At 38.7% G+C, this 22662-nt stretch overlaps 1 protein-coding gene across 1 annotated transcript in view; it reads right to left on the bottom strand.

Moving 5' to 3' along the window:
• The window catches only part of LOC140232189 (uncharacterized), a 162926-nt gene that overhangs the window by 21565 nt on the left and 118699 nt on the right, over positions 1-22662 (bottom strand). The window contains exons 8-9 of the mRNA XM_072312327.1: positions 20891-20985; positions 19020-19137 (exon numbers count right to left, since the gene is read on the bottom strand). Of these exons, the coding sequence (XP_072168428.1) occupies positions 19020-19137; positions 20891-20985 (213 nt within the window). The remainder of the gene's footprint in view (positions 1-19019; positions 19138-20890; positions 20986-22662) is intronic.

Here is a 22662-nt window from a genome sequence, read left to right as displayed (position 1 = left end):
ACCCAGGCTTAGTATTTACCGCAATCTTATCAATTAAATATTTCTACCATCACTGCTACTTAAGCACGGATGAAGAGGACCATTGAACAGCTTTGTCTTTATCTATATGTAACTGGTTACAAAGAGGAACGACTGATACTGACCAAGTTTGGACCAGTTGAAATAATGCAAGGTCATGCGAGCAGTCTACAACACATTACTCTGGTACCAGATAGGTAGACCTACTGCCGGAGTCTTGCAGGCCTTACACATGCGTGCGCACACACACACGCAAACAAACATCGAGTAACAGCTATTGGTTGACAACAACGAGATGAATTAGAAGACCTTATATTAGTCATAGGCCACATGATGCAACTCAAAAGACTTTTGTTAAATGTGTTTACGAAATGCTCATTTGGTTCTTAGCCAATTGCATTGGTACACACAGAAACATACCACACACATAGATTCATTAATATATACACACAGCTATGTAAGCACGCACACTTGCATATTATGTATATAAGCGTACATACATTGCATATACATATTCACATGTATGCATAAATAAACCTACATGAATACTCATATACTGAAACTCCGTATTTCATCATCAATCTCATACAGTCATTAACAATGACATTAACAACTTTGCTACACTATACTAGTAGAAGTCACACAGTTGTGGTCCTAGAAGGGTTAAGGGAAAAGCGAGGATCTCCAGTGTGCATTCAGTGCATTAACTCTTAGGCTACGTTTTGCACAGAAAAGGCAGCACTGCAGTCCAGAATGTCTACTGAATGTGCTTCGCATCACATCATATTGGCCCAATACTGACAAGGTGCAGGCTGCTCTACTCTCTGTGACTATAATCATGTTTTCATGTTTACCTGGGCTCCAAATAAACAGGCAGTCAGACAGCTTTAGGCATTCACGGGCAACAACCTCTGCATGACCCCAGGATTCTATCTTGTACATGTTTGCTCTAAACTCCTATTGTTTTATATCTTGGGGACCAGTTTGATGCACTTTTCACACATTCCCACTAAACAAGAATAACAATTTTCTCAACCCCACACTTTCTGTATGTGTACACATTTCAATTTCATTGTAATGCATCCTTACTGTGAGTTTTTAATAATTGCTTTGTTTGTATGAATTTATATGCATCATTTTTGTCACTGAAGAAAGTGAGATTTATGCTTATATATTTCACTGTGAAAAAAAAAAATGAAATAAATTTTAACTGAACTGAACTCATTCTAAAACCAACCTCTAAATCTCTTTCTATGCACTATCAAAAAAGGATATAAATATATATTACATAGGCATATGTGCATATATACTCAGCAAATAAGACATACTTGATTTAACGCAAAAATTCCAAGTCCTTGAATAGCCTACATATCGTTATCCAGAATGCAATGTGGCATAACTAGTCTACAGAGTTGATATTGGTTGATAATATGTTTTACCATAGAGAAAAAAGGTACCAGTAGGCCTACTTTGTGTGGCATTGACGGACTTACATACACAAACAAACAAGATTGAATGAATAATGCTGGAGTTACCAACACCATGGATTGTATCACGCTCCATTAATCATATATCGAGATAAACATGTTGCATGTTTGTTCGTATTGCCCACGATGGAGAAATGCCCATAACACGCCAAGCAGGTTGCATGGAGTATATACCAGCACATCCCTGATGGCAATGCCAAACAACCTGGCCGCACACCACTGAGACTGACCTCAATGAAGGGGCAGACGACGCCACACACAACTGGGTCCCTACCTTTACGGGGGTTCATATCCATGATAAAAATCCTCGGAACTGTTCATCACTGACCGCTGGGTAAATCCAAAACATTACATCCGTCCATTACACAAAAACCTTGCACAATGAATCTTGCGAGTCCAGACACTGTCTTGGACACTGGAGCTGGACATGATGGCGTGATGGTTCGGTGGTAGCAGGTCGCTCTCTTTTCCAAACACCCTTCCGAGCTAGTCTATTACAAAGCATGTGGGTTACCCCGTGTATGAGCCTCACTGGTAGAAGGCATACACCCTGACCATTCCACTGGCTGGACAGACACAAATAAAGTGGGCAGCCCAAATATACTTTGACCAAAGAGAGAAGGGGTGAGAGACTGTGTATAGTTATGTGTGTGTTTTGTTGGTTGTGTGTGCGTGTGTTTAGTCTGTGTGTGTGAAATACAAAACAAGTACTATACCTGCACTGTGGAGCTGCAACAGATACCATGCCTGCACTGTGCTCAGATATACTCTTGTAGGGCCAACATTTATGGACTTTATTTATAGTGGTCAGTCTGCTGTGTGGTCATTGGAACACTAAGGACACAATTATAGACACTCATTGCCCATTGCAATGGGTTTTATAGGGGGAAAACAACAGTTAGTTGCAGTTAGTTTCACTTTCCGCAGAATGCACTGGAGTGATTTGGTATGTGGCAAACGTGTGTGTGTGTGAGTGTGTGTGTGTGGGGGGGGGGGGGGGGGGAGAAGAAAGAAATGTGTCTGTTTTGCACTTTTTATATCCTTTTGACCTTTTTATATTTCACTATCTGGCCATGTTGACGGAGTAGATACTAACCCAGATCTTGGAGGGGGAATAGAGAGATTAGGAGCAGGAAAAAAAGAAAGAAAGAAGTGATATAGACCATGTAAACTGAAGAGGAATTTACAACTCTCTGCATATTTCATGGAAGAAAGACGTAACCGCAGTGCATTCTTCTGGTGTCATCCCACATACTACACATTCCAGCTCTGGTATCTCTCAAAAGAGAATGCAAGTCCAGGTGACTCCCAAACACAGGCTCCAACTCTGACCATATAGTCCACGGGCCAAGAGCCGAAAAATGGGTTGTTGGTACCACCCGAGGTGGCAAAACCTTTTTGGTGTCATTTTGTTTGTCGGACATAGATACGCTTATCAAGCTATGATAGCATTTCCAAATGAGTAGCTTAGTCATAATAAATGAATTTTTAACCAATTTGGTCTCGTTTTTATATCCCTATACTTCTGAATCGAAACTAACCGCTATACAAATACGAGCACTGCCTTCTGTATGTCCACAGGTGTTCTGTTGTAAACGCGGTGCGCTTAGTCTTCATTCAAGGCAGCGAAGGGAATATCCAAAGGGTTATGATGTCCACAGCTGTCACGCGGTGCGCTTAGTCTTTATCTAGAACAATGTACCGTTATCATATATAAAGTTCCTAAGAAAAGGGATTATCTATACTGTTTTTATACCACCCTCTCAACAAATAGGACATCAGTTTTAAACAAAAATCACTCTGTTCATTTACAACATCATTAATTATAATGTATTGTAGTGTACCGGTACATTGTTTTTGCATAATCTTTCATTGTTGGATGGAAATAAAGCGACAGCGGCGTGGTATTAGCGTTTTCAACCCAGCGTTTTCACCGGAAAATGATAAATAATTGAAAAAGACGCTAAAATTCACGAGAAATTGCTTTTTTGTTGTTGTTGTTTTTAGATAAAGGGATATACACTGTATCATAAGCTTTGGATATTCCCTTCGCCGTCTTGAATATTAGACTAAGTGCTGTGAACATCATAACCCTTGGATATTCCCTTCGCTGCCTTGAATAAAGACTAAGCGCACCGCGTTTACAACAGAACACCTGTGAACATACAGAAGACAGTGCTCTTCTTTGTATAGCGGTTGGTCTCGATTCAGAAGTACAGGGATATAACAACGAAACCAAATTGGTTTAAAATTCATTTACTATGACTAAGCTACTCATTTGGAAATGCTATCATAGCTTGATAAGCATATCTATGCCCGACAAACAAAATGACACCAAAAAGGTATTGCCACCTCAGATGGTACCAATATCTGGCCTGGCCCATGGACTAATAGTCTCAAGACGGTCAGGATCCTTCATGAATGGAATTATGATATAAAAGGCGAACAGCAAAAACATCAAGAGTTTTAAGCGTGATCTCTAGTCCTGAATCCATATGAAACAGAGTTGCTCTGATATTAGTATTAAACATGGTATTACTTTTATGAATATTTAGGAAAGTTATGCCACCAACGTGTCATTCTCTTTTACATTTAGAGTACTTCTAAGGACTCTAAATAATCCTAGGGAGAACTGAAAAATAAAAGGAGAACCACACAAAAGCAAAGGTGTAGGACTGTGTCATCTTTAAAAAAAAAAAAAAAATCAAAGCCATTTCATGTCATCCACATATCTTCACAGGCTTAAGTATGGAGTTAACATCTTAACTAACTATCCTCGGTAATTTGCACCACATTGACATGAGAAAAGTCTTGGATAATCTCACGCTAGCCCAGTGAAGACTAGTCCAAGTGCACTTGGGCAGGTGTCAATGGGAAATGTGTGTGTAAGCAAAATCAGCCTGTCCTCAACAGGTTTAGAGAGAACCACTATTTTGGGGGATATACAACTTTAATATACTGGTGAGAACGGTGTATCAAAACCACCCGGCAAGGATATGAACCAGTGTCCTGCTTCACTGCCTTGTTTTGTTATTAGCAATCATTCAATCCAAGTCCTACGATTAGTCCCACAGTCTTAGATAGTTACTTTGTCATGAACATTGTTTTTCTCTGCGATGAACAAAGTGGCATACCACAAATCATAATGAAAAGCGTTATTTCCGATGAAAATAAGACCTTTGCAGCTATAGCCACATTTTCCACAAGTCAAAGTCGCATGTTGCAATCACCAACCAATCCACCCCCTTCCCTCCCCTTCAATATGAAAGAGCAGAACAGCTCTCTACAAATGGTAGCACATATTTGAATGAAGTGTATGTTTACAAATGCTGAAATGCTGAGATGCCACATTCTTTCTTTGTACTGCTAGTTTCTGTAACAAGGTTATCAATTCCAATAAGGACCTATAGTGGATTTGCTATTTCATTGTTTTTTATTTTTTTTTCTACATTTTTTTTTTTAGATTAATCATAAACTTTTGCTTTTTCATTGTTTTTGATTTTTTTTTCTACATTTTTTTTTTTTAGATTAATCATAAACTTTTGCTATTTCATTGTTTTTGAAGTTGTTTTTTTTTGCTTCATTTTTCATTATTTTGCTTAAGATTAATCATGAAACATATGCACCCTAGTTAGTTGTACACAGAGTGCATTGACTGCGTCAGGAAGTAACAGGACATATGAAGAGTTTGTTTGCAAAAATCGATAAGTCCATATTTGTCAAATGGAGATGTTTGCGATTAAAGGTCAAGAAAAATAAAGAGAATAATAAGAAAATTTGTGCTTCTTTTGACCATAACTTCAAAAATATACCTTTATATGTAGTGACCAATATATCATTTAAAAGGTATTATTTTGTACTTTATGACAGAGACCGTACTTCAAAATCTTCAAAAATGGACTTATCGATTTTTGCAAACCCTTCATATACACATATGTATACAATGATGAAGTGCCAATGTCATCGCCTTCCGTTCAACCAAGCTTTCACATCCATTAACATCAAGCTGGTATTTCCAGGAGGAAATATATTCATATGCACTTTCAGAAGGAGTGCAGGGTAAGAAGAAGGAAAAAGAACTCCAGTTCATACACATATGTTCAGAAATCCACACAAATCTGGTAATAACTCCAGGTTAACATTCTGCCATGGCTACATATCGGGACTCGAGCATACTGATCTGACAGCGCAATCAGAAGTTTGTCCTGAGTAATGGATCACTTTCGTCTGCCTCTCATTCAGGGAGAGGCATGAACTTTAGGGTCCGTATCTCTTAATCCCTTGAAGGATGTAGAAAATATACAAACTCGAAGACGACATTCATCCCTGAAACCTGGATGACAACACTGAACTTTGCATTGACAAATCACCTGTATGGACCTCACATTTGTCCTTTCTCTCGCTTTCTTTTCTTCTCCGTCTACCAATCTATATTACATAGATTAATGAGTGTAGGCAAGATTATACAGTTTTCTCTCTTTCTTTCTTCAATTACTTTTGAGTGTATACATCTGCATCTTTTTCCATCTACCTCTATCTACAATACAGCTATATATCTATTCATTATAGATCTATATCTCTATCTTCAATCTACTAATACGTTCGTCTATTTCTGTATGACTATCTGCATCTGTACCTTTAATTCACTAATAATGCAATTTATTTCTCTATTTTATATCTGTATCTTCAATCTACAAATATATCTCTTCATTACTCTATCAATAGCAATACCTTCAATCTACACTGTACCAATGTATTAATTCATTTTTCTATCTATTAATATGTATATCTTTAATCTACTAATACATCTTGTCATTTCCCTATCCATATCTTAAATCTACCAATGTATCTATTAATTTTTCAATATATGCTGTACCTTCTATCAACCAATATATCTATTCATTTCTCTATCTTCTGTCTACTAGCGTATCTTTTTATTTCCTCATCTACATCTACAAGTATACCTTTAGACTTTCAATATTCAAACTACATTTCGCTTCTCTAAAGTTTCATCTTTAATCTGCCAATCAATACCAAGCATACTGTAAAACATGATATATTTGTGGCACGAAAATTTCATGAATTGGAGCCAACAGGCTTTGTCACAGCATGAAATTTTCACGAATTGCCACTGGCTTCCAATGCATATTGTGTAAGCCAAAACTTTCACGTGTATTTAAATTTTGCGAATGTTGGCGCTCGCGAAATTTACAACATTAACATGAATGTGAACATTCCTTGTTTTACAGTAGTTCTTTTCCACATTTTTGCCTTTCCTATTGCAAAAATTATGAGACTTTTCAAGAGCATGTGTGATTGCACCTTTAACTGGCACACGACATGTCAAAACAGCAATGAAGCTCACACTTGAGGCAGTACTTAATGGCACATGGGACAATTTATAACAGAAACATGATCTCAGTAAAATGATTACATGAAGAAGACATGATATACTGCATTTAATATCATAACAATCTACTTTCAATCTACTTCCTCGTGCTTGACTAGTCTGTCTTAGGGGAAAAGAATAAAATGGGGGGGGGGGGGGGAGAGGAGGCATGCTGATAATTCTTGAGAACAAGAATCATTGTTGCTGGTATAACAGGCACCTGATACTGGCACTTAAACATCATAACCAGAGAACAAAAGCACTTTAAAGGGTGTGTACAGTTCTGGTCGAGGTGAGGATTTAGCTTTTAACGTTTTGCGAGATATTCAGAAACCACTCTATGAGATGTCAAAGAGCATGTAGTTCTAAGGGGTATCAAAAGTTTCTTCGATGAAAATCGGTTTTGAAATGGCTGAGATATCCAAAAACAAGGTGAAACAAAGAGATCCTAATAAAGTTGTGGCATGTCGCCTTTTATTATTAGCACTTTTTTGGATATCTCAGCCATTTGAAAACCAATTTTCATCAAATAAACGTTGAATCCTTCTTAAAATTACATGCTCTTTCATATTTCATGAGAGGCTATTCATTATCTCACTTAGGAATGTTCAAAACATGAATCCCCACCTCAACCAGTACTGTACAGTCCCTTTAACCTATTGAGAACAGACTGATTTTGCTACAACAGGCATTTCCCTCAGACACCTGCCTGAGTATACTCGGGACTCGTCCTTAACGAGGTAACAGATACAGTATGCAGGCCACTAACAACAAAATATTTTTCCCTCCTTGCATGAAGGGGCAAGTGGACAAGTGTCCTACACTAAATTTGAACAGGCAAATACCCCAATCATTTTACTTACCAAACAGTGCATGCAAATTTTCCCCTGGCATAGCAGACAAGTCGGGTTGTGGGTAGTTTTAGTACAACACTTTTCTATAACATGAGGACAACCTTCCGGGGTGTTAAATAATGTCATTAATAAGCAAACAGCACACAAATTTCCTGGATAAAGTGATACAATATGTCTTTGGAGCAGCACCTCTTATATATAAGAATCACTGTGCAATTCAGACACGGAAGGGTAGCATGTACGAGACTCCATTGACTCTGCAGACTTTACTGCCATAATAACAACTGCTGTCACCAGTCCCACGGCATTGTGATTGATCACGCAACTATGCGATAAAAATCATTGCATGTTGCAATGCCATGCATAGAAACCAGAAAAAAACACAAATACCATGCATTCAAAAAAACAAACAAACAAACAAATGGCCATTTTGTGTGGAGGAAGTACCTTTGCATACAACATGCCTACGCACAGTTTCAGGAAGACTCATTAAAGGCATAATTTACCATTTGCAGGTGAAACAAAAACCCAGCACTAGAGCTTCAAAATAGTTCTAAAATGTGAGTTAGGATAGAAACAACCAATGTAAAGATTTGAACCAGTATAATTGATGTTAAGTAGTGTTAAATATACAAAATGTGAACAATAGTTACAATAAAAATGTTTCCAGACTAAACCATCTACAGTTATGGTTTAATGAGAAACATAGTGATATCTCCTTATATCTATTGCAAAATTCTTATATGATAGGATGTTTTGCGATACAACTGATCTACACATTTGCCTCAAATGTGATATCTTGAGCATTTTTTTTAAATCACTGCTCCCCTACCACAACCTAGTACCTCCTTGCCATAACTAAAGAAAGCTCTTGATCCTGTGCAATAATGCTACTTATACTATTTTAAGATGGTTGTTCTGAAAGGGTTTAATATTTCTGTTATTCACTCATTAAAGTGCAGACTCAAATAAAGAATAGATTAAAAAAAATGGATGGGCATGGCTGTCACATTCCATTCTAATGACTGGATAGGGTACAAGTCTTTGATTGCTGTCATGAAAAGGTTCAACGCATGAACACCTTTTGTCGTCTATTTTGGAAAAGAATGTTCACGCTAACAAACTATGCTAATTACCATCATTGCATGCATAAACGATGCTCTAAGCAGAATGCTGAGACTCAGAACTGTTCACAGTTCAGTGGAGTTCAGATAAATGGCATTGCACAACAGGTTTAAACAGTCTCTTTTTACTTTTTATGTGAACATATACTAGCCAGTAACTCCTCAAAAGTTATCCCTTTTAATTTCATTAACGTTTGCAGCTGTTTTTTTTTTTTTCTTTTGCAAGACATCTTTCACCACAATCTAATACCCCTCTAAAACAAGTACACGTACATGAAGACACTGCCTTTGGCAATGAGTAGAACATGTGAAGCACTTTCGCATCACTCTTAACGAGCGATATCTCTCGGTCATTGATACAAACCAAGGGAGTGGACGCCCACTTCAAGACCAGTGATTGGTCAGTGGGAGGAGAGGACATTTCCTGGATTTCCCCCTACCCCTGCCCCATTGTCACAGCCAAGTTTACGAAACGATCATTGACTGACATTGTTGACGGACGAAGCAGCAGAGGTCAATGAGAAAATACAGCCTCACGAGTATCTTGCTGCGATTAAGCCCCATCCTGTATACAACAGAAGTCTCTCTAGGACAACTCTACCAATATTAACTTTGAAGCTTCACTTGAGTCACTTTTATACTACCAGAAAAAAAAAAAAGGTATAACAAAAAGGAACAAAAAAAGGTAAACTTTACAGGTGTCACAAAACGTTTACGCCACTCTGCGTCTGTATCGATGACATATTCTCTGTAGATGAAAAGAACGTCACACATGGTCTATAACACTCACACAATCATATATTCGTTCAAGGACGAAGGCATTCTCCAACCAAAGTTCACACAGAGAGAAAGGCTATTGTATTCTTCAGTCCCATCCCTTACTAATCGCGCAAGAATTCCCTCCACTCACTGCACAGGATCTACTCCCTTTCAGTAAAACCCATCCACTGTAGACTTGGGTGGGTGATGCCATGGTCGCTTGGTTCTTGGAAATTACACGTACATAATTATACAGTCACTGCAAATTCATTGCCATTTGATTCTCCACAATGTTGACGTGTTCAGAATGCACTCTATCTCTTGTTCCCCGGGTTTCCCGCGCAGGTCTTTTCTCTTCGACTGCAGCCACTATTACTAATACACGCCATCTTCTAGCAGACCCACTACACGACTCCAAAATGACACACTCATGCTTGCTACCCCCCTGTATCAGAGTGATGCATTTGTGCGTACCCGCGGTTGCTTTGATACCAATTGTAACCGACTGATCACATGACGTGTGTGAATGAACCCAATAATTCCCGCGCCTGTCTATTCTATCCCCCCCCACCCCCTCCAATCTAATTGTCCTGCAGGTACTTTTCTGAACGACAGACAGATCCCTGTAGTGGAAAATGTGCAAGCGTTTCTCAATTGCTGCTTCAAAAAAGTAGACTGCCCTCCAGGACAGGCATCACAGTAATGACAGTATAACAACTCATTCAGCCATGATGTGGTTTGAAGGGGGGGGGGGGGGGGGATGTGGGCAGGTAATTAATGTCATCTCATGTAACAGAAGTGGGACTGGGTCTGTTAATCATGTTTATTCTTGGCTACATCCCAGCAACTATTTTGAATGGGAGACAAGTTTTTTATCTCCACCCAAAAAGATGTCCTTATGTGGCATAATCCACATCCCCCCTCCATCTTCTATTCCACAGCTCTGTCACTTGCATTGTTTAACAAGACAAGGAACAAACTGGAATTTCACCCCAATTACACAGCATGGGACAGTTTCTTACATCCTGTTGGCTCACGTAAATGACAGACCAGAAAGCCAAGGAAAAGTTTGGTCAAACTTTGCTCTCGAGGTTTCGTCACATCCTTGCCACTCAACGACTTCCCTTCCGCGGCTTGCGCCACGTTTACGTTCGGTGTGGCCAGGCAAGACACGACAGGGACCTTGGCTTCACCCATCAATAATGGATAAACTTTCATGAATTTGGCAAACTGAAGCAAAGAGATAATTACACATATTTATTGTATTTGGACGCAACATACGGAAGTTGCGGAACTTTCTAGAACTTTATGGAAGTTTCATGACACAGTGACATTCACCTTACTCACACTGTGGTGATATCATTATCTCATACCTCTCTCTTTACTAATTTCCCTTTTTTGTTGGGGGGGGGGGGGATAATATGCACACGAATCATTTCTTACATATTAAAGCATTGTATGTACAGTTCCAATAAAACCAACTTTCCTGACAACTATGACCTAACATGTTATCTCTCTGTGATATTCGAGCCTCTCTCCCCCCCCCCCCCCCATTTCCAAACAGGTGTCAAGTTCCATGACTGATTAGCAATCATTCAACTTCCATTGTCATTTGAGATAAGATATTGAGCAGTGCATAGTTTTATTTTCTGTAAACTTGCAATTGATCTGAGCCCCATACACTGCCTATAATTCTATCAGTCAGCACTAAACAAAAGTTTGACTGAAAAGTGAAACTGCCCCAAGCTGCTTTTGTACACATCACAAATCATCCAGGGTGATTAAATATGCATATTCGAGTGAGTCGGGCTATGACAATATCAAAGACCTTGGAATATTGAAACTAGAATACTGTAAACATCCTTATTTTCACACAAATTAAATTTCCACACTAAGCTGCTCAGAAACACAATCATGGGTTCTAACATTAGCGCTGCACAGTGGCCTACATGCATGTTTTCTGGTAAGCTATATACACACATGCATAAAAATAATGTTTAGACATTCGCGAAATTAAAAAGCAAGTGACAGTTCCTGTCTACACTACATGCATTGAATGCCAGTAGTGATAATTCACAAAAATTTCATACTGTGAAAACATCTTGCTTTACAGTGTACTTTACTGGATAACATGCATACTGATGTTTAACATCAAGCTTCAGTTTATACACAAGTACACCCATTTGATTTGACTCATGCACACACTAATAATCCATTCATATGTGTGGCTTGTACAGAAAGCTACTAGCAAACAAGCTCATGTACTTTATCATTTATCAGCTGGCGAAACATATGATTCAATCTGTTCAAAATGTGCACAGCAAATCGTAAAGACATTTTCGCAGATTTTAAAATTGGTGCTAGTCAAGAAAAGTAGAATTTCACTAGAATCAATGTATTAATACTTCTGTAATGCAATGAAAATTCACGATTTTGTTGAATTATTTATTTCTTCAATGCTGTACCCTGGGTTACCAAACAGTAAGTACGAATAATTTGTAGTATTACTATACACGAAAATGTTTTCTTGTTTGTGATTATGCAACAATCAATGCATGCAAATAATAACTTTTTTTCTTTCTCGTTTACAACCTCTGTTGTAATCTTCACTGTTTGATATTATTGTATATATGCTAGTATTGTAAGTACTGATTTTATTATACTGACTTGTTGCACAAGTACAGTGCATACAGGGCAGGGGACTATAAATGGGAACGAGTGATAATGACAATGGGGTGAATTCTGGGATTATCTAATGATTGTGTAATAAACGTAACTGCCAAAAAAAAAATAATAATAATAAATTCTTGACGAGTTGCTCAGTGAAATTTGTATTATCATTGTGATTAGATTACACAAGTTGACATGGGAGGAAAATTGGGATCGTTATCACCGCGCCAATTTATGCCGGTGATGATGATGAGAAAATAGTTGCCATGACAACATTGCACAACTGTATGATAATGAACACGAGATGGTGCTAGACAACTCCGTACCCCAGGACACAGCATGCCGAATCATTTACAGCATGGCCCACCATCAGGAGGTTCACAATCAAGGGCAACTTGTCGAACTTACCCCACTAACTCTTCACCCCATATCAATGGTATTCCCCCCCCCCTCAAATTTAATTCAATCTTAATCTACTTAATACCAGGAAAAATTACTTCAGCATGCAATGCTGACAGGCGATTGATTAGGGAGGGGTGAGCCCCTGGGGTATCGAGGTAACATGAGGTTGTGGATAAAATACTGTAAAGCGAGGAATGTTCGTGTGCATTTTAATTTCACGAATTTGCGAGCGCCAACATTCGCGAAATTAAAATGCATGCGAAAGTTCTTGCCTACATAATATGCATTGGATGCCAGTGGCAAGTTGCAAAAATTGAATGCTGCGCGAAATGCCGTCGGCTCCAATTCACGAAATTTTCATGCCGCAAATATATCGTGTTTTACAGTACCCAAGCTTGGGCTCTATTACCCCTCTACCGGTTCCGACCCCTCTCCCCAAACTTTGAGGGGACTGTCAGCTTAAGTATGACTGGTATATACCACCATGACAGCACAGGGGAAGTGGTGCTATAGCTATGTGTGTGTGCCAACAGAGATGCATCCTAAAAATAGGTCATTCGGAACCAACTTCCCTACCGATTCTTCCGGTTTCTGACTCACTGGCTACTTTTGATGCACCTGTAGGATTGGTACAATTCCATCATGATTTTTGCTTCTGTGGTGAATTATTAGAAGCCGATACATTTTCTTCCCACAATCATGGCAACTTCGTACTTCATTCAAGCTTTTGATCCGAATCATTTTTCAAACAATAAACTGATAGCATCTAATAAAAAAACAACAACAAACAAACATGGGTTTGACCAAAGACAAAGTGGTGCATCATTATGACAGAAGAAGCATTCCCATTCAAGGTTAAATACCATAATATTTTCTGTGGTAATTTGTCATTCGAACGCAAATACGCTACGAAATACATTGCACAATACTGTGGTATTTGGTGTTGCAATTCAAACTCTGTGCATAATATGAATGTGAGATCTAGGTGTGAATTGTGTCATGAAGTAGGCCTAGTATAGCTCGTACAGTGGTTTATTTCTCATTATGTGACCCAACACACTCGTGTTGTCATTGCCCCCTTTATACGAGATACGCACATGTACAGTGCTCATTGGAAATACAATGGTAATTCGCAAATGAGAACAGCACCAAGTGAATTTTCGTGGTATCTATAAATGTGTGTTTTCGCCAATGAGAATGGTGCCACGAAATTACCACAGTATTTGATACTACACCGACTCAAATGTGAGCGCACCTAGATAGAGACTCATGCTACAGGAATGTGAACCATGTCAAGTACTCTATCTGCTACAAACTTGTTTCTCTCAATCATGCACCATTTTCTCACTCTCACATACTATGGGTAAGTTGTTGCATGCAATGTCAATTGCATTTTGCACAGCAGTGGCACTCTGCGGGTTAAGACAAATATTGGCATATCTAGGTCACTTGCTTTTATTTACTTGGGTGTGGGTGCAAGCATGCACATGTGTGTGTGTGTGTGTGTGTGTGTGTGTGTGCTACTTCTACACTTCTGACAAAGCCAATGGCGACCCTCTGTCTGTGGAATGAACATAAATATTGATTAATTTGGGACACAGCTGATACTTCAAGGCTCAAAGGTCATCCACTCCAGATCACAGAAATGTCGATGATTCAACTGCCCCCTTTTGCTACAGAGCACACAGCTTGTAGTTACAGGTACTAAATGTCATACAAACTATTCTTGGTATGCATATAACGTATGTGGAAGTTGGTTGTGCAATGAAATGGGTGATACACACTAATATATATTCATAAATTTATGGGCGTTTTTACCCTGATGACATAATATTGAGCTTTTCAGTCCACGTGTCGTAAGGGAGTTTTGATACTTAGTATCCAGTTTGCATTTAAACGATTTGTTGCTATGTGAGGCAAGTTGCTGGTTTTCAGGAACAACCTTTGATACCTATGTAAGCATAAATTTTGCATATTTTAATCAACCAGTTAATATGCGTTTATGCTGAAAAATGATTTCCTACTATCAAAAACAAATGTAAAGAAAAAATATTTTGGCTACAGTTCCAACCTTAAAAAAAAAAGGATTGAAAAACAATAAAAATCTGTTAATCAGTTCCATGAAATTGTTTTTACTGAGTAAGGTTTTATTTGACACTGTGAGACAGATATTTCAAAATTTTGAATTGATGTGCAGACTAGGCCCCCCCCCCCCATTTCATCAAACTTGTTATCAGTAACAACTACCACATTTCTATGACAAATTTACTCTCAGCCAATCACATGCAAGAATTTCAGTGGCTTTTAACAACTATCACAACTTGTTATTGACAAACAAGTTTTATGAAACGGGCTGACTCTCTAACTGCCCCTTCCCAATGTTTCTTGCTGTCCTGTCCTGTCTCTGTCTTTGTTTCCCCAATCATTTGTATGCCTGTGTGTGTGTGTGTGTGTGTGTGTGTGTGTGTGTGTGTGTGTGTGTGTGAGTTACATCTTTCTCTTTTTTTTGTAAGTTCAATTTATTGAGTGACCTACATCTCTACAAGCTTGTCTTTTATGTGGGCCTCTCTTTTCTGACAACAATGATTTTGAACAAATAGATTCATATAGTTTTTTTTTATGCAATTGCTCATTTTGTCCTCTCCTTTTATATATATGTTTATCTATTTTGTACTACATTGATTTGGTGCAAATTGTAGTGTCTGATAGAATTTATGACTTCGGAAATAGAATTTGATTTGAATTGAACTGAATTGCGTCTGGGGCTCTTGCCATGCGAAAAAAGAAAACCAATCTAAAACATTTCAGTGTTTATAAGTCTTCCTTCCTCTCTCTCTCTCTCTCTCTTTCTCTCTCCCTCACTCTATCTTAAAGGGATGGTACAATATTGGTGGAGATGAGAATTGGGCTTTAATTTTTTTTTTTTGCGAGATACCAAGAAAACACTTATGATATAGTACAGAGTATACCATTTTAAGAGGAATTCAAAGTTTATTTGATGAAAATCAAGCTTGGAATGACTGAAACATCCAAAAACAAAGGAAACAAAGCGATCGTAATAAAGTGTGGGTCCCACACTTTATTAGAATCGCTTTTTTTTGGATATCTCAGCCATTTCAAAACCAATTTTCATCAAATAAAAATTGAATTCCTCATAAAATTACATGCTCTTTCATATTTCATACGAGGTTTCTCATAATCTCACCAAAAAATGTTAGAAACCTGCAATTAGGTCTCAACCAAAACTGTACGATCCCTTTTTAATATCTTTCTCTCTCCCTCCCTCTCTACCTCTCACATGTTGCTCTCCGAGACACAAAGAACACCTGGGCAGCGTGCGCAGAGGCGAGTTCGTGATATAACGCTTACTGCTACGCACGACAATAACTCTGGACCGATGTCATCCCACGGGGAGACAGAATACCGCACATATCAATTCTCACCTGACTGTTGATTTACGAAGAAAGAGAGAGAGAGAGAGAAAGAGAGAGAGAAAAAAATAAATGCCTATTTCACAGCAGGTGGTAACTGTCATCACACAACAGGCTAAATTTACGATATGTTAGCTAGCTGATGAGGGATCGCTTCTCCGCCTGCGTGCTACATCAAGTAGTCTGCCCTCCACTGATACAGCAGCGTGGCAAGGCATGGACTTACAACAAAGCAGCACGATGTTACCCCGTGCAAATGCACATTTCCAGTTAAACTGATCTGAGCTATATGCAGGGTGCTTCATAACTTTCTTTTTCAAAAAGCCACTTGCCCGGTTGGGCAAGCAGACTTTTCAAATTGTTGCAGAACACCTGCCCAACCATGAATTTTACTTGCCCAAAAAAAGAAAAGTCCATAAATATAAGAGAATGAGATGGAAAATCACTTGTAAGTCAAGGGTTTCATAAAATACAATCATTTCAATAAACATTACACATTGATTCACACACTAAAATTGGAGGAACAAACTTAGATTTGAATAGGTGTCAGTATTGCATTGCATTGGGGTTCTTCACCTAAGTGTTGAAAAGTTGATGAATGTGAAATGCCACTGAAGTTGTCTACAGTCAAGTGATCAATGGTTGTTAACAAGAGTTAATGAGCCTTGGGCAAATTTCACACCAGGCAGGGTAGGAAAAGGGGGGGGGGGGTGGGCTGTTAATTGCAGTACGAATGTACCGAGGCTAGTAGCACAGAGCTGCAACTGTCTATTTCTGTACAGAATCATATGAGAGAGAATACCAGAATGCAATATGGCTTCTGCAGTTTTGTATCACTACAACACATAGAGTGAGAGACACAATGGATAATGACAAGGGGAAAAAAAAAATCACTGCAAGCACAATATCAGTTTTGCTATCAGTAATTCCACTGTTGCGGTGAGGGCAAGCTTGATTTGTGGAGTAAAACAGTTGCAGCAACATGTGGTAGGGGCCATCTGCCACTCAGACACAACAAGAGAGGGACGAAGCAACTTACTTCTTTGGCACAAATCCTCTCCCACCCTCAACAGAAAATCCTCTAAGTGATGTCCTATAACAATCCAGATATGTCTGTCTCCCTTTGAGCAGAAGTCACATAATAATCTGCATATCTCACATTCCTGGAGCGTGTCGATGGTCAAATCAGCAGGAAAAGCTTTCCCCGTTTCCTCAAGCCTAGCACAAACTGCCTCTCAAAACTGATAAGCGCAAAAATCAACGGGAATCGACTGTACTCAGTAATTATGTAGCTGGCTGGTTAGTTTTGATTATATTCAGCCCCAGAGTGGTGGCGTCAAGTGTCATAACTGGCAGACTTGCAAAAATACACGGAGCCTCACTTCACGCTTTTGGATTGGTTTTGAGAGAGGGAGCAAAAATACATTGTAAAAGAGAGAGAGAAGTTGAGACCAAAGAGAGCTGTATGAAGTGTAAAGGCTGACTGGGTTTACACCTATCGCTCTGAAACAATGCCATTTCTCGCCGGCCTTGAACATAGCCACTGAGGGCGCGCTGAGGCGTAACATTTGACTGAGCACATTGTCCGCAAGAACTCTGAGCAAACAGCTGGCACTAAAGGCTACAATGACTGGGACCTCCTCCTCCTCCTCGACAGACAAACCAACGGAAGAATCAAACTGCAAACGACCGGGGAGTTCATCCATGTGATTGTACGACAGAGTGACAGCTGTAAGTGCCAACGTTCCGCAGACAGTGTGTTCCACCGCTATCATAACATCCTGATACGACTTTTCCTTCTCCATGGGAAATTTGGCAAAGGTTTCTAAACTAATCTCCAATTACTGAAGAGTATGACATTTGATATAGAACTCAATCAGACTTGAATGTAGAATATTTCAGGTCTTCCTGGACATTTTTTCTTCCCCTTTCTCTTTCACTGTTTATGTTGTTCCACAGCTGAAGCAGCCATAGACGTAAGCACTGAGAGCTAGCCCTAGTTTTAATCTCCAATACCTGAAGTGTGTCTTGCAGTTGAACTCAGTCGCACTCAAACACAGACTATTTAAAGCCTTCTTCAAAACATCTGATGTAAACACCTATAGACTTTCTAGAAGATTTGTTTGCTAACTCTTGAAAAATGAAATATATGCATTGACATGAGATTACAGAAAGAGTGTGATATTTCTCAAAATGTTTTGTTCTACATCAAGAGCTGGTTTCATGTCGTGTGGTCACAAGTCCAAGGGTCAATGTATGGGTCATCTTGGTGTCACCCATTCATGACTGACCCCTTCTCTTCGGCCATCAAGACACTTTCATACTTCACAAACTAAGCTCTGGTGGGTGATCAAAGACAGCCAAATTTTGGCTCATATGAGCCATGAAACACACACTCAACAACAATAACAAATAAAACAACAGCAGCAGCAGCAACAACAACAACAACAAATACAAATACAAACAAATAAACAAACCAAAAGCATTTAATGCAGACAGGAAAAGATTTCTTCCAGCACAATGCCATAAAAATACTTTTCCCCTGAATATACAAAGGCAATTATTTGACAACACCACTGACATTTCATATTTTGTTTAACATTATTTGACACGGCATCGTTCATCTTCACTTTCCATTCACAGAGGGCAGCAAACAATGCCAACAATCGAGACAACTTCACCACTACCTGACACACCCATCCATCAAGAGATAAGTTCACTGAGGTGGATGGCTGGTCTCTCACAAACTATGATACGTCGGTTCCAGTCAGGGAAGCGCACATGCCTGGGTGTGTGCGTGAGAAAGGGGGCATGAATATCTGTCATAATGCACACAGTTCATGTTTACTCAAAAACTTCTTCTTCTTTTCTTTCAGACCACTCACCTCCAGAGGGCGGCCTACTGATGAGCTGCACGTAGTCACCCGGGAAGTATCCTATCGACTCCACGGCACCGCGCATGATGGATCCCTTCCATCGCCCGTCGGGATTCCTTTCGAGGACCTGGAAGGAAACCATGGTTACGGAATGTCAGTTAATGAAAAAAAAGGTAACCCAAATAACAACAACAAAAAACAAACATGACAAAAAAAGAAACCTAAATATCATGAGAATGTCTTGGTGCATTCAAAAAAGAAACTATGAATTCATAACAAGTTGGTTAGTTAGTCCTGAAAGCCAGATTTCAATCAGGTGAAGATCAATTTCACTTCCTTTTTTAGTATTTGCTATTGCAATGATTCAATTTTATTAGTTCTGACTGCCCAATTCACAGTAAAGATCATTCTCATTTTGGAAATCTTTTAATTGTTTCGCTTTGTTTTTATTTCTTATATCTATTTATACACAAATCTGTATCTGACCAGGGCCCCATTTCATAAAAGATGTTAGGATAGCAATTATTGCTGGAATGGCAACTTCCCACAGCAACAGCCAATCAGGAAGCAGGATTCTTGTCATTACCATGACGATTGCCACTAGCAAGAGTTGCTATCATATCAACTTTTAATGAAATGGGGCCCAGGTCCTGGGTGAGTTGTATGCATGCTTTTAAAAACCACAATCAATTCACATCTGAGTCCACCACATGAGGGTGCTAAACTGGTCAAACAGATAACCATGATTAGTGGTGCTTTTTTGCCTTTAATTAACTGCAGTGCTAATACAGTGGGGATGATCAGATCTGCCAAGCTTGAGACTGGAGGTAACACAGTACAGGAAACTACAGATTATTGCTGCAGAGAATGACTTACAAAATATAACCAATTGGACAGCAGAAGGCATAAAGAGCACATCGCATTAATTTCTGATCTATTGCTCTGTAATGCTTGGTGCCTTTTTCATGATGAGCAAAAAAGTTTTGAACCTAACAAATTACACACCTGTCTGGCCACAAGGTGGCGCTATTGCATTTGTTAGATTACTACAATAACAAAAACAGAAGTGGCACCACATGAAAGACAGGTGTTTCCTTGTAGGAAGCAGGAACTTACACAAATCCAGGGCATTATTTTATGAGCAAAGACACCTGTTCAAATCATCCCGCACTCAGCTTTCCATGACGCAATCTTACTTTATCTTAATAGCCACTCTGTATCACAGTTCAATAAATGCTCTCCTCATTTTTTTTCTTTCATTTCTTTAAAGATTAAAAGCTAAGTACATTTACCAAAGATTATATGATTGAATGGCAAAATACTAATGCACTCTTCAACAAATCAATAGATGCAATTTTATCATTGTTAAAAGATACAAAGTTTGAATGAAGAGTGTCTGAGAGTGTCAAGAATTCATTTATTTGAATAAAAGAGTTTGTGATGATGTTAAAAGATTGCATATTATCATGATGGCTACATATTTCTTGTAATAGGATAAAAAGTGGAGAGGTCTGTCAAATTTCTTAGCTACATTTCTGAGACCTGTACTCTGCAATAAGGTTACAATAACAAATATATCATAGTGTGCAAAAACACAGGACTGAAAAAAGGCTGATTTGTCATTTTTTGTATGTTTGAAGAGTACTGATTATTTGTCAAAAAACATCTCTGCCCTGACGGATGGTTGCCGCACTAAACACACACACAGCTAGTCATCTCAGCAGTACAAATAATCCACTGAACTAGATTCTGAAAATGCCTCCAAAAAAAAAAAAAAAGAGACGGCCAGTTTTCTTCTGCAAAACTATTCTCGGCACTGTTTGAATACATAACCTGTATTATTGGAGGTCGGGTCTGTCACCGACTGGGGGTATACTTACCGTTAGAATATCGCCCGCCTTGAAAGAAATCGCCGACCGGTCGTGGATTCGCGAGTAGTCCTTTATTGCTCGTGCCTGGAAGCCACCTATTGCCTCTGTAGTTACAAAAATGAGAAAATTTCGGAGTTATGCATTGATCTGCTCCTCCTGTGATAATTTCCCTTCATTACAATAAAACTGAATTTTACCTTTCCATTTTAACTTTTACCACAGAAGTGGAGGTTTTGCATGATCAATTTTTGCCACTTGACCAATTGCACTTAACAGGACTTGCCTTTGATTTTGTTAATGAGGGTGCTCTCATGAAACTACATGTATAACATCTTAAAACATACATTCATTTTGTTATTTTAGGGACAGTTTAGCATAGCACACTTCATGAAATTTCCCAACTGCAATCTAATCCACGTTTATGGTGCATCACGCCAAACAAATAAAGCGTAATGCTCATAAAGATATCTTAACTGAGTACATGTCATGATCGCATACAGCTAAACCAGCATAAAATGGCCATTGTATAGGAAACAGGTTATGTGACCCCTACAGTTAAGCAGTCATGTAACTAGCTTGGAAACTATAGGTTAAACCATGAATTTAGGAAAACCTCAGTGACTACAATTCGCAAATGAGTTATGTTCTATAACGCACACATGCCCCCCCCCCCCCGAAAAAAAAAAAAACGGGTTAGACCACTAGATAGAAATAGGAATGATCCATTCCGTTAACACCGAAACAACAACAATTTCAATATCGCCACTGTGATGTATGCCAGGCATGTGACTCATAAAAATCAAATTAATTACATCTAATTCAATTGTTCATTCCCATTAATATTCCTCCTGAAGGATCTCTGAGGCCGTGATGAAAAAACACCTTGATGTCACAGTTTAACACTCCGCATGATGATCTATGCCACATGCATGCACACAAATCAATTTTTCCAATGATGTTTGTTCAATGAGGATGAGCTGGTTTTCGAATCAGCTGCTAGATGTTATTCAAAAGAATGAATGAAACCCCTCGCAAATAAATTAATGGCAATATATTTTGCATGATTATGAGTAAACATGAATACGAATCTATATGTATATATGTATATAGATTTATAATTTGTAGATATCAATTGAATATACAGGAATGCAGATATGAATATCCTTCATGCAGTATGATAACTTTCCATTGCACACAATAAAACAGTTTATGTGTATTATTGAGATAAGGACAAGATGAAAATAATAGAATAGGAGATCTCTTTCAGTCATATATTCTTCTCAACAAACTAATACACACTCTGCTACTTCTTTTTATTAAATATGAATAAAGTTGAATGACATAACGCCATTATCCAAGAGATCTTCCTCAGAAATGCATTCATTCTGTTCATGAAATAAAATGAGGAAACTTATTCCAACACACATACACACACACACACAAAATGAAAACTAAATATATGGCAGGATACATGCTTCAGATAAACTAGCTAAGGACAAAAATTCAAATCGAAGCAAATCTGATGGCAGTTTTGGGGGAAGCCATCCAATCAGTCTTAAATGATTCAGACTCTTGCTGCCAGACATTCTCCTTAAGGGATAATGAAGTTAAAAGGAGTCTGAAACCGTAGACTACCATAAACCTGTCGAGGGGCTGGCGATCAGCTCGCTAACCAGTAGTAAGTGAGCTGATATTAGTCCGAATGGCAATCCGGAGAACGGCAAGAGCAGGTTGGATGCCAATTACCGAAGACATTCATGTCGTGATAAACAAAATGTCAA

The sequence above is a fragment of the Diadema setosum genome, chromosome 8, assembly GCF_964275005.1.
Source record: "Diadema setosum chromosome 8, eeDiaSeto1, whole genome shotgun sequence".
NCBI classification, from domain to species: Eukaryota; Metazoa; Echinodermata; class Echinoidea; order Diadematoida; family Diadematidae; genus Diadema; species Diadema setosum.
Note: the sequence above shows the minus strand (reverse complement) of the source record. Positions and strands in the feature narration are given on the sequence as shown.